General features: G+C 38.4%; 1 protein-coding gene across 1 annotated transcript; it reads left to right on the top strand.

Annotated features, from left to right (window-relative positions):
* The first annotated feature begins 714 nt into the window (after positions 1 to 714).
* LOC108706892 (zinc finger protein 271) lies at positions 715 to 16,928 on the top strand. The gene is made up of 7 exons (XM_018243679.2): positions 715 to 849; positions 1,136 to 1,289; positions 1,645 to 1,725; positions 5,581 to 5,707; positions 6,240 to 6,323; positions 8,410 to 9,793; positions 15,809 to 16,928. Exons 2-7 carry the CDS (start codon positions 1,215 to 1,217, stop codon positions 16,707 to 16,709), a joined length of 2,652 nt encoding a protein of 883 aa, XP_018099168.1. The 5' UTR covers positions 715 to 849; positions 1,136 to 1,214; the 3' UTR covers positions 16,710 to 16,928.
* The last annotated feature ends 529 nt before the right edge of the window (positions 16,929 to 17,457 follow it).

A 17,457-nucleotide genomic window follows, 5' to 3' on the forward strand; every position in this document is an offset into this window, starting at 1 on the left:
CTGCCAAATTTTGTAAAATGAACATGGTAATTAGGGGGTCTGGCCAACAATGGGCGTGGTCGCATTTTTTTGTTCCTCTTTTAATTTCCAAAATGTTGGGGGGGTATGATAACCTACAGTAACGTAACTAATATCCTCCTTGCCCGGGTGCAGGATGTGCACCCAGCAACCCCCCCACCCCGAACTCCGGTGGGCCCCGAGGGGAAGCGGACCCTGGTGCAATTGCACCCCCGGTAGTTACACCACAGATAATCTGCTGGTTAAGATTTTATTTTGGGAGTATAGTTTGCTTTTAATGGCTGACATACCACTATATCCCATTCATTCATAAGTGTAATGCAAAACCAGGAGATTTTAATAATCTCCTGTCCAGTAGTGGCCTCCACATGTAGTAGGTGTATTCATTTCACAGCAAATTTATCTTAGTGTGATTGAACTCGAAATAGCAGTCAATAACATTATTAGCATCAGTGTAACTGCTTATACAAAGTTCGTGCATCCATATGGCTGCAAACCAATATGTGCTGCGATCCTTTGTGACTGCCCCCTCTCTATGTGCTGCAACACCCCTCCTCCCCGCCAACAGCACAAGCTCAGCCAGCGCTCAGTTTAGTTCACGCAGGATCGCAGAGACAGCAGAAGAGAACTGCTCCTCCCCCTTCCCTCTCCCCGCAGTGGCAAAAGAAGCCCCTTTAATTACTCACAAGGTAGCTATCGTACTGTAAGTAAATAATGCAGGGAACAAACTTCCGGTTTGAACCGGAAGCAGCCAGGAAAGGATGCACGGAGGGATCTGCAGGCTGATGGGTGCCCGGTTGCTTTTTTTTTGTTTTGCCCTATTAATCCCTGGTAATGTTATTTGTTAAAAAAAAGCACTTGCCATATTAACATTTCTGCATGAGAGAGATTTGTTTAAATGTAAAATATGTTACTGGTCCTTTAATCTGATTTTATTCAAGCAATCCCTTTGACTTGTTTTAGTTACATGATCCTTTTTTTTCATACTATGATTTTTGACATATGTATTTCTTTTATTGGGATTATCATTCTTCTTATGTGAATGAAGGAATGAAGAACAATTCATTTTAACATGTAAACAATGAAATAAGCCTTGTTATGGTTTCCTTTTTCTAAGGTTTCAGCACCTCCCAGTAAGAAACACAGCTGTTATACAGCAGACTCGATCCATTTTTCCTCTTTAAGAATTCTAAAAGATGGAGGAGATTACTTTGATGAAATTCTGTACCCAGAACGAAGATGACATGAAAAACGAAATGCTAGCTCTCGAGGTATCTATCTATTTTTCTGTCTAATAACAAATACACAAAATGATTCAGAAGCTTGAAAAAAAAATACAAAATATAATTTCTATTAATAAATTTCCAAACCAGGATGCAAATGATTTGGCTGCATATTTATAGTCTCAGGGCTGTTGTTTACAAATCTGTACTCCTGTTTTTTTGAAGAAGAATTTAATTTCATTCTGACTGAAACCCCTAAAATAAACTGCAAAAAGCTTGTGAAATCTTCATTTAATTTTCTAATTTTTCCTGGACTACTAAAAAAAATACTGGCAGACAAGCTGGGTGAGCAAGGTATTCTGTGTACTCTAGTACCTTAATATTTTGTTTGTTTTATTGTTAGGATTCTGCTTCAGAAGAGCTACCTCAAAAAAGACCAAAAGGAAGACCAAAAGGAAGAAAAAATAGAGGTTCCCACAGAAAGGTACATTCCAGTAGAAAAAAAATTCAATATGTATATAATCAATATATATTTCAACTTATAATGCTATGGATTATTTTTATTACATTTGTAGATATGTTTAGTTTATGAGGAAACCAAGGTTTTGGGGCTGCTTTATAATCCTTAGGGTCATATAAGCACGTGGGGTGGAAATGTGGCTCATAAAGGAAAGCTTATAAATGTGTTGGTCTGTCGTCATCATCAAGGACATATTTACTAGAGGGTGAAGGCTTAAATTTCACTAAAAGTAAACATTCACTACAATATTGCCAATATACTTAAAGGGCAGTACCATACCTTCCAACTGTCCCATTTTCTGCTGAAGTGTCCTGAGTTTCTCTTTCATCTCCTGCACTAACACAAGAAAAAGATACAAAGTTTCTGAAACTTAATTAAAATAAGAGACTTTTTTGCAGAGCCCAGAACACCGAATAGCTACTCTTCGATACACTTGTAACAATTTAAGACAGCAAAGACACAAATGTAACTATTTAAGATAAGCAGGTTTCTTGGGAAAACTGTAACTTATAACTTTGTTTTGGCAAACATGCATATGTTATCATCAGGAGAAAATTTTTAACTACCATAATATAAAGAGAGCACTTTTTTGCTTCTCATTAACTAAGCCATCTCCCCGTGCTAATACACATATATGTCATTTCTTTGTGGGTTAATCTTCGCCATTGTTATTGAATGGGGAAAATACACTGATTTTCACAGAGAATTTACAAAAATCAAATTTCTATCATTTCTCTCACAAGAAGCTTATGCCAGTTGTGCCAAATGCCAGAGGGGCAGCTGTAAGATACAGACCACTATTTATTGGGCTGCTGGGACCTCTGTGTACTTGAAATCCCAGTCTGGACCCACTTCCCACTATCAAATGCCTCCCCCTCTGCAATTTCATAAATAAACTGTAGGGCCAGATTGCACAGCTGCAGGGATTGACTAAAGCCCTGTAATAACTGCCTATTTAAAGGCAGACAGTACAAATATGATTCTTAAATTGAAATATTAGAACGAAAGAAACCAAAGATCCAACTAGCAGGACTCGGTACCATAAATTGACAACCTTCAGGATTTTTAAATTTACTATGGTGATCTATGGTGCACTAGATCATGCAAACACAACCTTAATTCATTTTTTAAAACCATATTTATGAATACATGAATACATAATAATATAAAAACACCATGTGTGATCAATGCTAGATCTGCAGGATAGCCACCCAATGCTTCCCATTATAGTTCACTTGGGAATTATAGTTCACTATAGTTCACAAGTATATAAATATATATATATATATATTTTTTTTTTTTTTTAATAAACCTTGGATAATGAGAAAATCTTGTTTCAATGCACAGACCTGATACTCTTCATATCCCTGAATTTACTGGCTTTTATGTGGCAATATTATTGAGTTAGATATATTTGTCAAAAGCTCCTTTCCCTTGATACCGTCTCATGATGCTGCCCTTCAGGCTCTACTAAATATACATGCCTTTCAGGTTAGTCGTTAACAAGATGTTATGGAAAAATATATACTTTGTTTTGGAAAAATAATTATCACAGGTTAACTATATAGCATCTATAACAATACATTGTGTATGTTCCCACCATTTGTACTATAACTGTGTAGAAGTGCTGTGGATACGTTACCTCTGTAAAGATATACATAAATATGAATCGTGAATGAAAGTGTTCATAAAACAATAGACACTATCTGAATTTTTAGGAAATAAATTATTTCATCCAGAGAAAACCCCAACCTTGACAGTCTACCCTCATAATTTAAGTCTTCCAACTAACAGTTTATTTGCACGTCTCTGCACTCCAGCTTATTTATAACCCTATTAAGGTCTGAAGCTCAAAACTGCACTGCAAACTCCAGGTGAGGCCTTACCAGGGACCTATAAAGAGGCAAAATTTCTAAAACAGTTTCATAAAAATATTTTAGAACTATTGTTATCGAAATAGATTGATACACAATTGAATAATGAGCAAATTAAATATATAATTATTTATTTCTATTGTGCTAACATATTCCACCGCATTTTATAGATATTATGCATCATTAAAATCAGCCTCTGCCTCAATTAAGTCTATACAGTACTGGATGTTTTGATCAATGTGTCCTCTTATTGTTGAAGTGCGGCAGTAAAAATAATGTGCTGCCTTTTTAGACACAGGCTTTGTAAGATGAGGATGACAACTGCAATCCATATGTGTTTGTGTACTTTTTGTGTTTTTTGAACTTCAACTGTTTTTTAAATAAGAACTAACCCCTGAAAATGAATATGGCTAAAAATGCTATATTTTATGTATTGAACTTTTTGTACCAACCTAAAGTTTCAGCTTTTCAATAGCAGCAATGATCCAGGACTTCAAACCTGTCACATGGGGTCACCATTTTGGAAAGCATCTGCGACACTCACATGCTCAGTGGGCTCTGAGCAGCTGTTGAAAAGCTAAGCTTAGGAATTGTCGTGAATTATCAAGTAGAAAATGAATCCTGGAGGCAATAGTTTAAAAAATACATTTTTTAATTTTACATTATGATTAAAAAATAACCACCTTATGCGTTTCCTACTTTAAGGAACACGTACTAAACATTGCCAATGAAAACATCAGTAGCCAAATGCTTTGCCAAGTGTAACAATAGAACAGTAGAGGAGAAAACATAATATCTGAGTTTTTAAGAGAAGAAGAGAGATGGATCTTTAACTTGGGTACCAGACAGCCTCGTTATATACAATATAGTTTTGTCTATGTGTGTTGAATGTAAGTTAGCCTATGATTAAGTGTCCCTTGGTGACACAAAACACTTAATGCAGCTGTTTAATCATAATATAAAATAAAAATAGTATTTCTAAACTATTGGCTCCTGGATTCAGCAGTGAGGTTCTGGATTGGTCTGTCATTTCATTATCCAAATGAGATTGGCCTGATATACTGTATAACCTGATGCTACAGGGCTGATTATTAAATTGTAATGCTAGTTGCACTGGTTTCTGTGCTGCCATGCAGTAATTAGCTCAGTAAGTGACAGCAGCAAAGAGCATGTGCAGTGAATCAGCAGAAAAGAAGATGGGGCGCTTCTGGGGCACATTTGGAGATACAGATCTTTGCCGCTAAAGGGCTGTGGTTGCCTTGGGCTGGTACAGAAGCCCAAAACATAATGTACAACATTTCTAGCCTACTTCTTTAGTTAATCTTTAATTCTCCTTTAACATGTACATGTTATTGAGTTTTCAATTACAAAACAAAACATACAAAAGAAAGGGGGCAAAAACAACAGACATTGGGGGGAAAAGCAGTTACAGTATATTAGTTGATGCATATAGTATGTCAATGTCTAAAGGAGAAGAAAAGTCATCCTGCACTTGGGGTGGCAAATGTTAGGCACCCCCAAGTGATTGTATTTACTTACCTGAAACCCCAGGCCGTTGCTTCTATCAGCAGAAAACTGCACTGGCCTGGGGTATTACGAGCAAGCACCACGGAGCGATCCTCTTCCGGCTTCTTCTTGCTTCAAATTTCCCGGGGCAAATGCATGCGCAGTTGAACGAAATAGCCAACTTTGTCGTTAAAGTTCGGCTTTTCGCTCTACTGCGCATGCGCAGCCGCGCGAAGAGAGAGGAAGACGGCAGATGATCTCACCGTGGTGCTCACTGGAATTACCCTGGGCCTGTGCAGTTTTCTGCTGATAGAAGCACCGGCCCGGGGTTTCAGGTAATACATTCACTTGGGGGTGCCTAACATTTGGCACCACTAAATGCAGGGTGACTTTCCTTTTCCTTTCAAGTAATTTAGATTTTCATATTTTTGTGCTACAGGTATCCATAAAGTTTGAAGATGTGGCAGTTTATTTCAGTGAGGATGAGTGGAATTACTTGGAAGATGGACAAAAGAACCTTTACAAAAATGTAATGATGGAAAATTATTATGCGGTCAGCTCAGTTGGTAAGAGAAATTTCAGAGCTAATCTACACAACCATGATATCTTTCTGTCTGCATTGTCAAAGGATAAGATTGAATTTCTTTCCCATAATGCTTATTTTGTATAGCTGTTACTTTATTTTACAGCAAATTTATATTTGTATTAATTAAAGGGCAGCTAAATACCACAAGTTATTTTTATTGGTGTTGAGGCATGTATTTTCTGTTTTTCCTTCTTACAGACTACAGCCCTGTGTAGCTTAAGTTACATTATCTCACCTTTCTAATGACCTTGCGTTTATTGGTGTGCCCTGCCTCCTACTGAACTGTGCAGTGTTTTGACTAGAAATGCAGGGTCTGAATGTGCCAGCACCACTCTGTCATTTTAGTTCATGAAGTACAGTGCTTTCCTACCTTTTAGAGATGGTGGGACATATTGCCTTCTCTATAGCCCTTTAATGCCAAAATATTAGTAAAATATCATGTCATACATATATACATAATCATCCTAATATGAAATACGTATTGATGAACTGTTTTCCATATTGCTTTACAGGTTGTGCAAATAAAAAGCCAAATATTATTGTTAACATTGAGCAAGGAGAGAAAACCTATTTAGGCTATACACCTCCTGACAGAAGTAAGTACTTGTCTTTGTTCTTATACTATTATACTATTATTACTATTATACTATTTTTGCAATGTAAACATTCAGAGCCAACAACACACTATGCAGCTGTCTAGACAAAAAGATAACACAAGTTGAAACTAAGATCAGTATTGGAGATAGACTGTTAGTGGGTCTGCTGACATGTGTAGTAGATCTGGATGAATGGAATATGAGGATTATCATAGTATGAGGATTATCATAGCAAAAGTTTTTTTGGACTTGTTAAAAGTCAGGTTGTAGTTGTGAGCTGGCATATGAGCAAAACTGGATTAATGCTTTTGTTGCTTTTTAACTTAAAACTGCCAGTGTTACATAGACTGAAGTCCTTAGAAATGCAAATATGAACTTTTTTAACTGTAAGGTTAAGTCAGTGGAAACCCAAACTAAGAGTAATATCAGGCTGGAAAATGAACCGTAATCTTGCACAGCATTGGAGTAGGCAGATGTAGAGATTAAGGTGTCAGAGTTACATTATTATTATTATTATTATTAGTAGTAGACCTTCAGGTTCATGCATAGAATATATAGAGTAGGAAATTCCTTTTATTAGCTAAGTAAGGTGCAAGCTTTTGGGACTACTTAGGTCCCTGCTTCAGATAGCATGCCTTTAGCAGTAGTTCTAAAAGCTTGCATTATATAATCTACTTAGTTATCCAATAAAAAAAGTATCACTTACTCTATATTAACTGGTTTTGATCTAGTACTAACACGGTACAACCTGCAACTATAGGTTCATGCATGTTGATGTAAGAAAACGCAAGAGTGGCAACATAATATACATGCAAGTTACACACAATGGCAGTGTGTTGGGAGTTTCCTTAACTGAAAAAGATCTAGGGGTTTTTGCAGAACAAATTGTCTAATTCCGAGCAGTGTCATTCTGTGGCCACTAAAGCAAATAAAGTACAGCCTCTTTATAGGTCCCTAGTAAGGCCTCATCTGGAGTATGCAGTGCAGTTTTGGGCTCTTGTCCTTAAGAGGGATATAAATGAGCTGGAGAGAGTGCAGAGATTTGCAGCTAAATTGGTTAGAGGGATGAAAGATTTAAATTATGAGTTTAGACTGGTAAGGTTGGGGTTGTTTTCTCTGGAAAAAAAGGCACCTGTGAGGGGACATGATTACATTTTACAAGTTCATTAGAGGACATTATAGACAAATAGTAGGGGGCCTTTTTACCACACCAGAGGCCACCCATCTAGACTAGAAGAAAAGAACTTTCATTTGAAGCAACGTAGGGGGTTCTTCACAGTTAGGACAGTGAGGTTGTGGAATGCACTGCCGGGTGATGTTGTGATGGCCGATTCAGTTAATGCCTTTAAGAATGGCTTGGATAATTTTTTGGACAGACATAATATCCAAGGTTATTGTGACACTAAATTCTATAGTTAGTATAGATATGGGTATATAGAATTTATGTGAAGGTATGGAGGGGTGTGTGTATAGATGTTGGGTTTCATTTGGAGGGGTCGAAATTGATGGACTTCGGTCTTTTTTCAACCTAATTTTACTATGTTACTATCTTAATTGTGCTTGTTTTTTTGCATTAACTACTTTTTTGCTTGCTTTTAAGAGGAAAGCTTTTTATTTTTTGAAAAAAAGACTGTAGACTACAAATACAGGGAGTAAAAAAAACAAAATAAAACACAAACAAGATAATGATCACTCTCAAATTTTCTTACAATGACATGCATGAACCTGAAGTTGAACTAACAATAAATATTCCTGTAAACTTCAGTATTGTTTGTGTAAAGATTAGTAAGATAATAGATTTCACTAGACTGGCATCATGTGCTTGAGCAGAAAAGGATCAGTATTTTCTTTTCACTCAAAGATTTTTTGGCTGCCAGTTGTAAAAAATATATTTCCTAATGCACAAAGAGATGGGTAAATTGGCCCTTTCTGACAAAGGGTTAACATTGACCCATTAAACCAAATATTTAAATCCTCCCTCAGTTCATTCATATCAGTTGACCTCATGAAATGTTACTGTGTGTATGCATATGTTCTTTGGTTCCTAAATAACCTTTACTACTAACTCTGTACATTTTGCTTTCAGCAAAGTATGTTTCCATGCTGCGCAATGCTAGAAGAGATCATCCTTTAGAAATCCAGTCCTCAAGCCAGGGTTTGGAAAATATGAAAATGCACAAATATTTCCCAAAAGAAGAACAATACAACAGAAGGGAGAAAAGGGTAAATGTTCTGAAAAAGTTACCTCAGGAATGTGAACCTTCTCACCCTCCTCAAGTGACAGAAACCAAATCAAAACAACACAAAAGTACTGTGGAACAATTGAATAGTGACAGGAAAGAGTTGAATACAATAAATCCACAAAACAACAAAAATACTCAAGACAATGAAGACAATTGTTTTTTCAAAGAGGATGATGATGATGAGAAGGAGGAAAATAACGATGATGACGACGATGATGATGATGATGAAGATTATGTGATTAACACAAGTGCCAAAAGAAAAAGGCATTATATATGTAATCAGTGTGGGAAAAGCTTTGGTCGCAGCTCAGTCCTTCGGAGACATCAAAAAACTCACTCTGGTGTAAAACCATACCTCTGCTCGGAATGTGGAAGAAACTTTATTCAAAAATCCCAGCTCATTGAACACCAACGAACTCATACAGGAGAAAAACCATATGCATGTTCTGAATGTGACAGAACATTTAGCCTCAGTTCACATCTTGTCCAACACAGAAGAATTCACACAGGAGAAAGGCCTTACATTTGCTCAGAATGTGGAAAAAGTTTTATTCGGGGTTCGGATCTTGTCCAGCACCGGAGGACTCACACAGGCGAAAGGCTGTTTGCTTGTACAGAATGTGAAAAAAGGTTTACCTGTAAATCAGCCCTGCGCCAGCACCGCAGAATTCACTCTGGGGAGAGGCCATATTGCTGTGATAAATGTGAGAAAACCTTTAATCACAGCTCCCACTTAGTAAGACATATACGGACTCACACTGGAGAGAAGCCTTACAAATGCACGGAATGTGGGAAAACTTTCACTGACAGTTCACATCTGGTTAATCACCAGAGAACACATACTGGTGAGAAACCTTATGTTTGCAATGAATGCGGAAAAAGCTTTACTTACAACGCAGGTCTTATACTACATAGAAGAACCCATACAGGAGAGAGACCATATATCTGTAACAACTGTGGGAAAAGCTTTAAGGGGAGCACACACCTTTTAAGGCATATGAGAATTCACACAGGAGAAAGGCCATACACATGTTCTGAGTGTGGGAAAGCATACACTGACAGTTCTCATTTGGTCAGTCATAAGAGAAAACACACAGGAGAAAAACCTTACCCCTGTTCCAAATGTGGAAAGTGTTTTGCCATGAAAGCACACCTTATACAACACCAAATTACTCACACGGGAAAGAAACCCTATGAATGTACTGAGTGTGGAAAAAACTTTACTCGGTACACTGCATTAATCCACCATCAGCTAATTCATGTCGGAGAGAGGCCATATGAATGCAGTGAATGAGGAAAGGGATTTGCACAGAAATCAACTCTTTCTGTTCATAAAAGGAGCCTTGGGGGACAGTTGCCAATTTTGTGCAATATACAGTATAATATAAATGTGTAATATAGATAGTGTCTTAGGTAAGATAAGTTGTCACAAAACTGTATTTTTTAAACCAGTCATGACACAACCACCGGTAAACTAAACTTCCACGTTCTTTGTATGAACACAAGTAAAATAAGATTTTATAGAATGCTACATACAAATATTTGTCATGCAAATAAATTGATTTTACATGTTCCTGTGGCTTTCATTTTTAACTTTGTAACATCGAGCCATAAATGGTCCATGTAGCCATTCAAGCATTTAAATATATACATATAGGGAAAGTATACAAAGATTAAAAGTAGAGATTCATTATTTATTGACTTAATTATATGTGCAGTAAATTCCCTTTTCTGTTATTTCTGTTTGATTTTACACTAAAATATTCAATAAGTAAAGTCCTTAATTTTTCCTGTGCCTTAGGGGGAACACCCAAATATTGTGGGCAAGACGTAGAGACGCGATGTTTTCGCATACTCAATAGACGTACTGATGTGCCAGTACAGTAAACTAAAGAAGTATGTCGTCTCTACGTGCCAGTATGTGTCTATTGCTAACAGCTTCAGCACACAGGCAGCAGTATAGACCGAGTGGCAGATCATTTCACTAATGTGGCCAAATATTACTGCTACGATTACTCGATTCCTGTAATTTAATCTTAATGGTTCAAAGAATGTCGGGCTGAATGGTCGGCCCCAACAAATTTTCACCGCACCAAATCTGGCCCTCGTTGCAAAAAGTTTGGACACCCCTGAAATTGGATTTTGAATAATGTTTTTGGGTGATGGGTTCCCTTTTAACTTGTGTGTGGGGGGAGTCAGTCACCAATGTTTTTTATTTAGCTTGTGGACGGGGGGCCTGGCCACCAGTGGTTTTTAAACTTGTAGGGGGCTGGCCACTACGGTTGCCACCTGGCCGGTAAAAATGTTGCTTAATGCCAATGTTATTTATAGGGGAAAACCATTAAAATATAGGAAGGCCGGTATTTTTTCCCAGAAAAGGTGGCAATCCTACTGGCCACCAATTAATTTTTGTAACTTGTAGGGAGGCACTGACCACCAATGTTTTAGCTCTAATGAATGTGTGGCCTTCCATACCTCCCAACTGTCCCTTTTTTAGAGGGACATTCCCCCTTTTGACAGCTCAACCTGCAGTCCCTCGTTTGTACTGGAAAGTCCCGTTTTTCTCTGCACTGAACAGCCAGAAAAAGAAACAATGTTTCTAACTTAATTGGCTTTTGGTGGAGAGCCCAGGTGCACTTGGAAACTTTTGTAACAATTTCAGTTAAGTAAATAAGTAATTGTAACAATATAAGGTAACAGGTCTCTTGGGAAAACTGAGACTTGCAGCTTAAAGAGCAATTCACCTTTATTACCAAAACTGTAATAACTGGAAAAAAACCAGAAATGTGTTCAAACTTTCATAACCTGCCAAATTTTGTAAAATGAACATGGTAATTAGGGGGTGTGGCCACAAAATGGGTGTGGCAAGTTATTTGTCTCTCTTTTTATTTCCAAAATGTTGGGAGGTGTGTTTTTACTGTGGGGTGGGCATAAAATGTTGTCATACACAGAGCCCTGTGATTTCTGATGGGCATACCTCCCACCTGTCCTGTTTTGAGCGGGACAGTCCCGCTTTTGACAGCTCAACCCACTGTCCCGCTATTGTACTTAAATGTCCCGACAAGTTTCTCACAGCCAGGGGGAAAAAAAGTTTCTAACCACGGCGTCATTGGGGGGTGGAACCTAGTCACTCTGTGCTCTGTGTGTATATATATATGTGCGTGTTACTTTGTGTGTGTGTTACTGTATGTGTGTCACTGTGTGTGTCACTGTGTGTGTGTGTTACTTATTTACCATTTGTAAAATGAAAATGGTAATCAGGAGGTGTGGCAAAATAAATTCCCATTTTTTTTGTCCCTCTTTTTATTTCCAAAATGTTGGGAGGTATGGATGGGGGCCCTGATCATGGCATATTGGGTTTATGAGCATATTTATAATTCTGGCACAGATTAATGGTTCACTTAAACATTTTCTCTGCTTGCGTTGCACGCCATGTGCTTTATATTTATATATCATGTGACATAAATCAAGTCAAACATATTGCATTTCCATTCACCTGGCCCTAGTCTGTACAAGAACTTGTTTTGATCAAATTGGAAGAAAATGATCTGAGGTTAAGTCGGAGCTCTGACCAGAGTCAAAAAAAACCTAACTTTTGGTTAAATATTAGGACTAGGGAGCAGAAGCTCTGCTGTTGGTGGTATTAGAGTATTGAGACACCTCTTGCAATAACCAGAGGAAAAAATGAACTCGTTTTGGCCAACTATTGAAGTTCATGTGTTTTTTTTGTTGTTGTTTTTGATTCCTGAGCTGCGAATGGACGAAAAAAATGTGAGCAGACACCCACTTCCACCAATGCACTAAAGATGCGTTCCCAAAAGCTTGTTAGACGCTACATCTACGTAGCTCATGTCTCTCTCATAACACGGTTACGTACCGCGTCACTGTGTTGAAATCGTGACCTCACAGTCTCGCGAGATGAACCTTGTGACGTCGGGATTAGCTGTCAGTCAGGACAGAAGGAGCTATTGCTGGACGTTTATAAGCAGCGGTCTGGGACTGTGTGTTAAGAAAATGATACGAAGAGAGGGGCTGTTGGGCGGTATGTAGTTATAGGCTGGCATATATGTGGCGTTTCTTATACTTGTTATAGTGGACTAAATACATTTAGTATGGTTACAAGCAGGGTAAAGGTTCATTTGGTGTAGTTACAGGCAGATGGAAGGGGATTTGAAGGTAGCTGTTGTCATGTGCATTAGAATTGGCACTGCACTGCTAATAAAGCATGGAGTTAGCCGTCTATTTACTGGGCAGGAGTGAGCAACTAGCCATGGCTTCATAGTAAGTAAATGGCCCAAAATATTCGTATTGGTTCCAGAAGACAAAAGGTCATTGGTCAGGAGCATCTTCTATTCAAAAGGTAGCAGGGTAAAGTGTAAGAGATTTTCAGTAAGACTCCCTTTGTGCTACATAGGAGAACCAGTATTCCCAGTGACTGTTACATAACTCAATAAAATGTTAAAAATAATTTAATTAACCCATCAATAAAAAAACTAGAAAAAACACTAGCTCCATCTTGGGTTTGGATAAATATCTAACCCTTAAAGGGATTCTGTTGTGATTTTTATGATGTCGTTTTTATTTCTAAATGACACTTTACAATGCAAATAATTCACGCTACCATATAAAATTTAATTCCTGAACCAGGAATTTCTGTATATTCCTTTATTTTAGTTGTAATATTGGTGTGTAGGCAGCCATCTCAGGTCATTTTACTGGTCATGTGCTTTCAGAAAGAGCCAGTGCTGCACTATGCACTATGCTTTCTGGCAGGCTGTTGTTTCTCCTTCTCAATGTAATTGAATGTCACAGTGGGACCTGGATTTTACTATTGAGTGCTGCTCTTAGATCTACCAGGCAGCTGTTATCTTGTGTTAGGGAGCTGCTATCTGATTACATTGTTCTGTTGTTAGGATGCTAGGGGGGAGGTGGCGATATCACTCCAATTTGCAGTACAGCAGTAAAGAGCAAAAGTCACATGACTGGGGGCAGCTGGGAAACTGACTGTCTAGCCCCATGTCAGATTTCAAAATTAAATATAAAAAAATCTGTTTGTTCTTTTGAGAAACGGATTTCAGTGCAGAACTTGTGAAAACTTCTGAAACAGTTTAGGGAAACATAAAACTCTTTATCTGCATTGCTACATAGCTGTGACCAGCTAGTGCTAAGTTTTATACAATATAAGCCGAGTTTTTCAGCACCCAAAATGTGCTGAAAAAAGTCTACCTCGGCTTATACTCGAGTCAGTATGAACTGATCGACGAAAATGGCTGCGCTACTGACCGGAGTCCCATGCCCCTGCACCTCTGATGGGGCCCCCAACTTTGCTCGTAATTGCTCCCCGAGAAGACTCAGAAGAGAGAGTAGAGGGAACCGGGCCCATACGAACATCTTCCTGGTTGTGCGCAATTATGTCATCATGCGCCACGCTTGTGCACACTGCACGCTGCTGTGCTGTTCGCGCCTGTGAGAGTGGACGTGGACTGAGAGAGCAACACGACACACAGATCATTTTGTCAGTTTGCCTGCTCCTGGTGGCTGCTGCCTGGCTACAATTTAAAAGCACAGCCAGCCATAGCAGGCAGGATTATTGTATTTTTTCTTTTATTGCAAATCTTCCACTCACTTGGTAAGTTAAATAATGAATTATATTAATAATAATCTGTCTGCTGACTAAAATAAATAATATGAGCCAATTCAGTCAAACAGACTATAGCAAATGCTACAGCCTGCAGAGATTTTCTTTAAAAAGGGTTTTTTGATTATTGAAACTTACCAGTAGCTACTGCATTTCACACCCTAGGCTTATACTCGAGTCAATACGTTTTCCCAGTTTTCGTAGGTAAAATTAGGTACCTCGGCTTATACTGGGGTCGGTTTTGATGCAGCCTTCCTGGAATGTCAGCAATGGTTCTCCTGACAGCATATCATCTGCCACCAATGTAGCACTAGTGTAGCTTTCTCTTCAGAGCTATCTACATCAGATAAAACCATGCTCTCTCCATACTTTGTTCAGCTGCAAGGAATACCTAGGGTTGCCACCTGGCATTTTACCGGGCTAGCCAGTAAAACACCTGCCAAGGCCGGGGGCCGGTATTACAAATTTACCGGCAATTTAACTGCCAGTAAATTTGTAATAACCTTAAAAAGACCCCCTTGGCCCGCCCCCAATCCCCTGTAAACGTAGCTTTTGTCCTCTGTCTTCATAGCTCCGCGTTCCACCCTTTTGACGCCATGGCCCCGCCCCTTTTGACGTCACACCCACCACTTTTTGTTCCCGCCCCCCACCAGCCGCTAAAAAAATTAGGAAAAGGTGTCTACCCATGGGATACCTTAAGCAGGTGTAGCTCTATAATAATTGCTGGTTCAAGGCAATGCTGACACATTCCTGTGAAATCCTTTGGAATGTTTATGTATTACTCAAAAGAATGAGGGTTATGTATATTTTTTCCAATAGTACCCCCCCCCCCCAAAACACCGCTAGCCTATGTGTACTTTCTGCAGCCAACACTGAACTGCTTAATGTCCATCGTAGCAGAGAGCTAGTCGTGCTGGAAGGAGGCACTGTAATCCTTCAATAGAGTACGGTTTCATTGTATGCCAGCCTATGGTAGGATTCCCCTGTACGCAGGCTATTTTATAGCAGTGCTGACATATTCCTATGGATTTTCATACAAATGTGGTGGTATTGCTTTAAGACCAAAGCAGAACAGCATTTTATGGATCATTTACTACTCTGGAAACTGAACACCAATTTATTAATTAGTACCACTTTTGTGAATTATATATTCTGCATAGAGTTGATGTCTCATCAAAGGGTGACTACTATGCCTAAAAATTAACTTGTTGCCATATATTTGTTTACAGGGTACTCTTTGGTTGCTGTTCACTAAAAGTGAAAATTGGTGCCACTTTACTTGATCTGTCAAGCCTAGAAATGGAGGAAAACCATAGTGATGAAGATAATTCTACAGCTGCTTCAGAAACCAGCAATGAACAGCCAGTCTCCTGTAGAAATTCTAGTGAAGCATCAAATTCACCAGCAGAATTCGCTTCTCAAGAAGAAGGAAATCTTCCAGGGCAGAGTGAAAACACAGACAGTGAACTCCTGGAAACACCAGATTTGTATGATGATGCTGCTGGTGATGACGATGATGATGATGAGGAAACAGAAAAGAATGATATGTGCAAGAAAGTGCTGGCAAAATATATGTGTATGGTTTGTGGCAAAATGTTTTATAGGAAACCAGATTATACAGTGCATCAAAGAACACACACTGGAGAGAGACCATATTCATGTACTGTTTGTGGGAAAAGGTTTACGCAAAGCTCCAGCTTAGCTCGGCATCTTCGAGTTCACTCAGAAGTAAAACCTTTCATGTGCACTGACTGTGGCAAAAGCTTCAGCCAGAATTCTCATCTTGTTACACATCAGAGAATTCACACAGGTGAAAGGCCCTATAGTTGCAATGAATGCGGAAAATCCTTTAGCGGAAGCTCAAATTTGGTGAAGCACAAAAAGGTTCATGCTGGAGACAAATCTTGGCACTGCCCAGGGTGTGGAAAAAGCTTTACTTGTAGCTCACAACTTCGTACACATCTTCGGGTGCACACAAATGAAAAACCATATGCATGTGAAATATGTGGAAAATGTTTCAGCAGTAGTTCTAATTTAGTAACTCATCAGAGAGTTCATACTGGAGAGAGACCTTATAGTTGCACAGAATGTGGAAAGAGATTTACTCAGAGCTCAAGCCTTGTCGTGCACTGGAGAGTCCATACTGTAGAGAAGCTGTTTACATGTTCAGACTGTGGAAAAAGCTTTAGTCATAACTCTCTTCTCATCAAACACCAGAAAACTCACACTGAAGAGAGACCTTTCGTTTGCATGGAGTGTGGGAAGGGTTTTACTGGCAGCTCAGCTCTTGTTAGACACCAGAGAGTCCATACAGAGGAGAGGCCTTATACATGCAGTGAATGTGGTAAGAGATTTAAGGACAAGTCAAGTCTTGTAAGACATAGTAGAGTGCATAGTGAAGACAAGTCTTTCACATGTGCTATCTGTGGGGAAACTTTCAATGATGGCTCTAATCTTTTAGAACATCTAAGGACCCATACAGATGATGAGACTGTAACAAATTAATGCTTTGATTTGGGCATTTCTCCTAATCCCTTTTATTCAGTTATTAAAAACACAAGAACATAATTGCACAGTCGACCGTTTTTTTGATATGTGGACACAATTGCACAGTAAATTAAAAAGCAAAGTAGAATTGAAAGACAAATATCCTCTCTAAATCCCCCTTTTGTCTACTTGGTTTTAATGAACTTGGAAATATAAATCAATCTCTCCTTTTTTCCATTTTAAATTGCACTCTTTATTTTTAAATGTAAGCTCAACACTGTATTGGTGTGATCTGTTCCATATGGTAGATCTGTGTTGGTACCAATGAAAATGTATGTTGGTAATCACAAATGCTAAACTTGTAGCTGCTTCAATGACATCAATGTACCTCTGGTAATTAGATAATTACATATGATCAACTGCTCCTAATTTAAAAAATAAAATTTAAAACATATTTATTTGAAATCAGCCCATGAAATTGACATCTAGTTGTATTTACATGATTAAGATATTTCAGATATAAATATTGAAAGCATCTCCATAATGGATGTAGTTCAATGCCCACAGGTTTGTGAGTCTTTATTGAACAGTTAAATGTGGCTGACCCAAGTTTAGTGCTTAAAATCCTTTAAATATATAGAAAGCAAAAGCAACTGCTTTACAACATTTAACTAAACATCCATCTTCAAGAAATGATGATCGTATTATTCAGTACTTTTAGATATTATTTCTAATGATTCTAACGATACAGCATACGTGCACACTT

This window comes from Xenopus laevis, chromosome 1S (genome assembly GCF_017654675.1).
Source record: "Xenopus laevis strain J_2021 chromosome 1S, Xenopus_laevis_v10.1, whole genome shotgun sequence".
NCBI lineage: Eukaryota > Metazoa > Chordata > Amphibia > Anura > Pipidae > Xenopus > Xenopus laevis.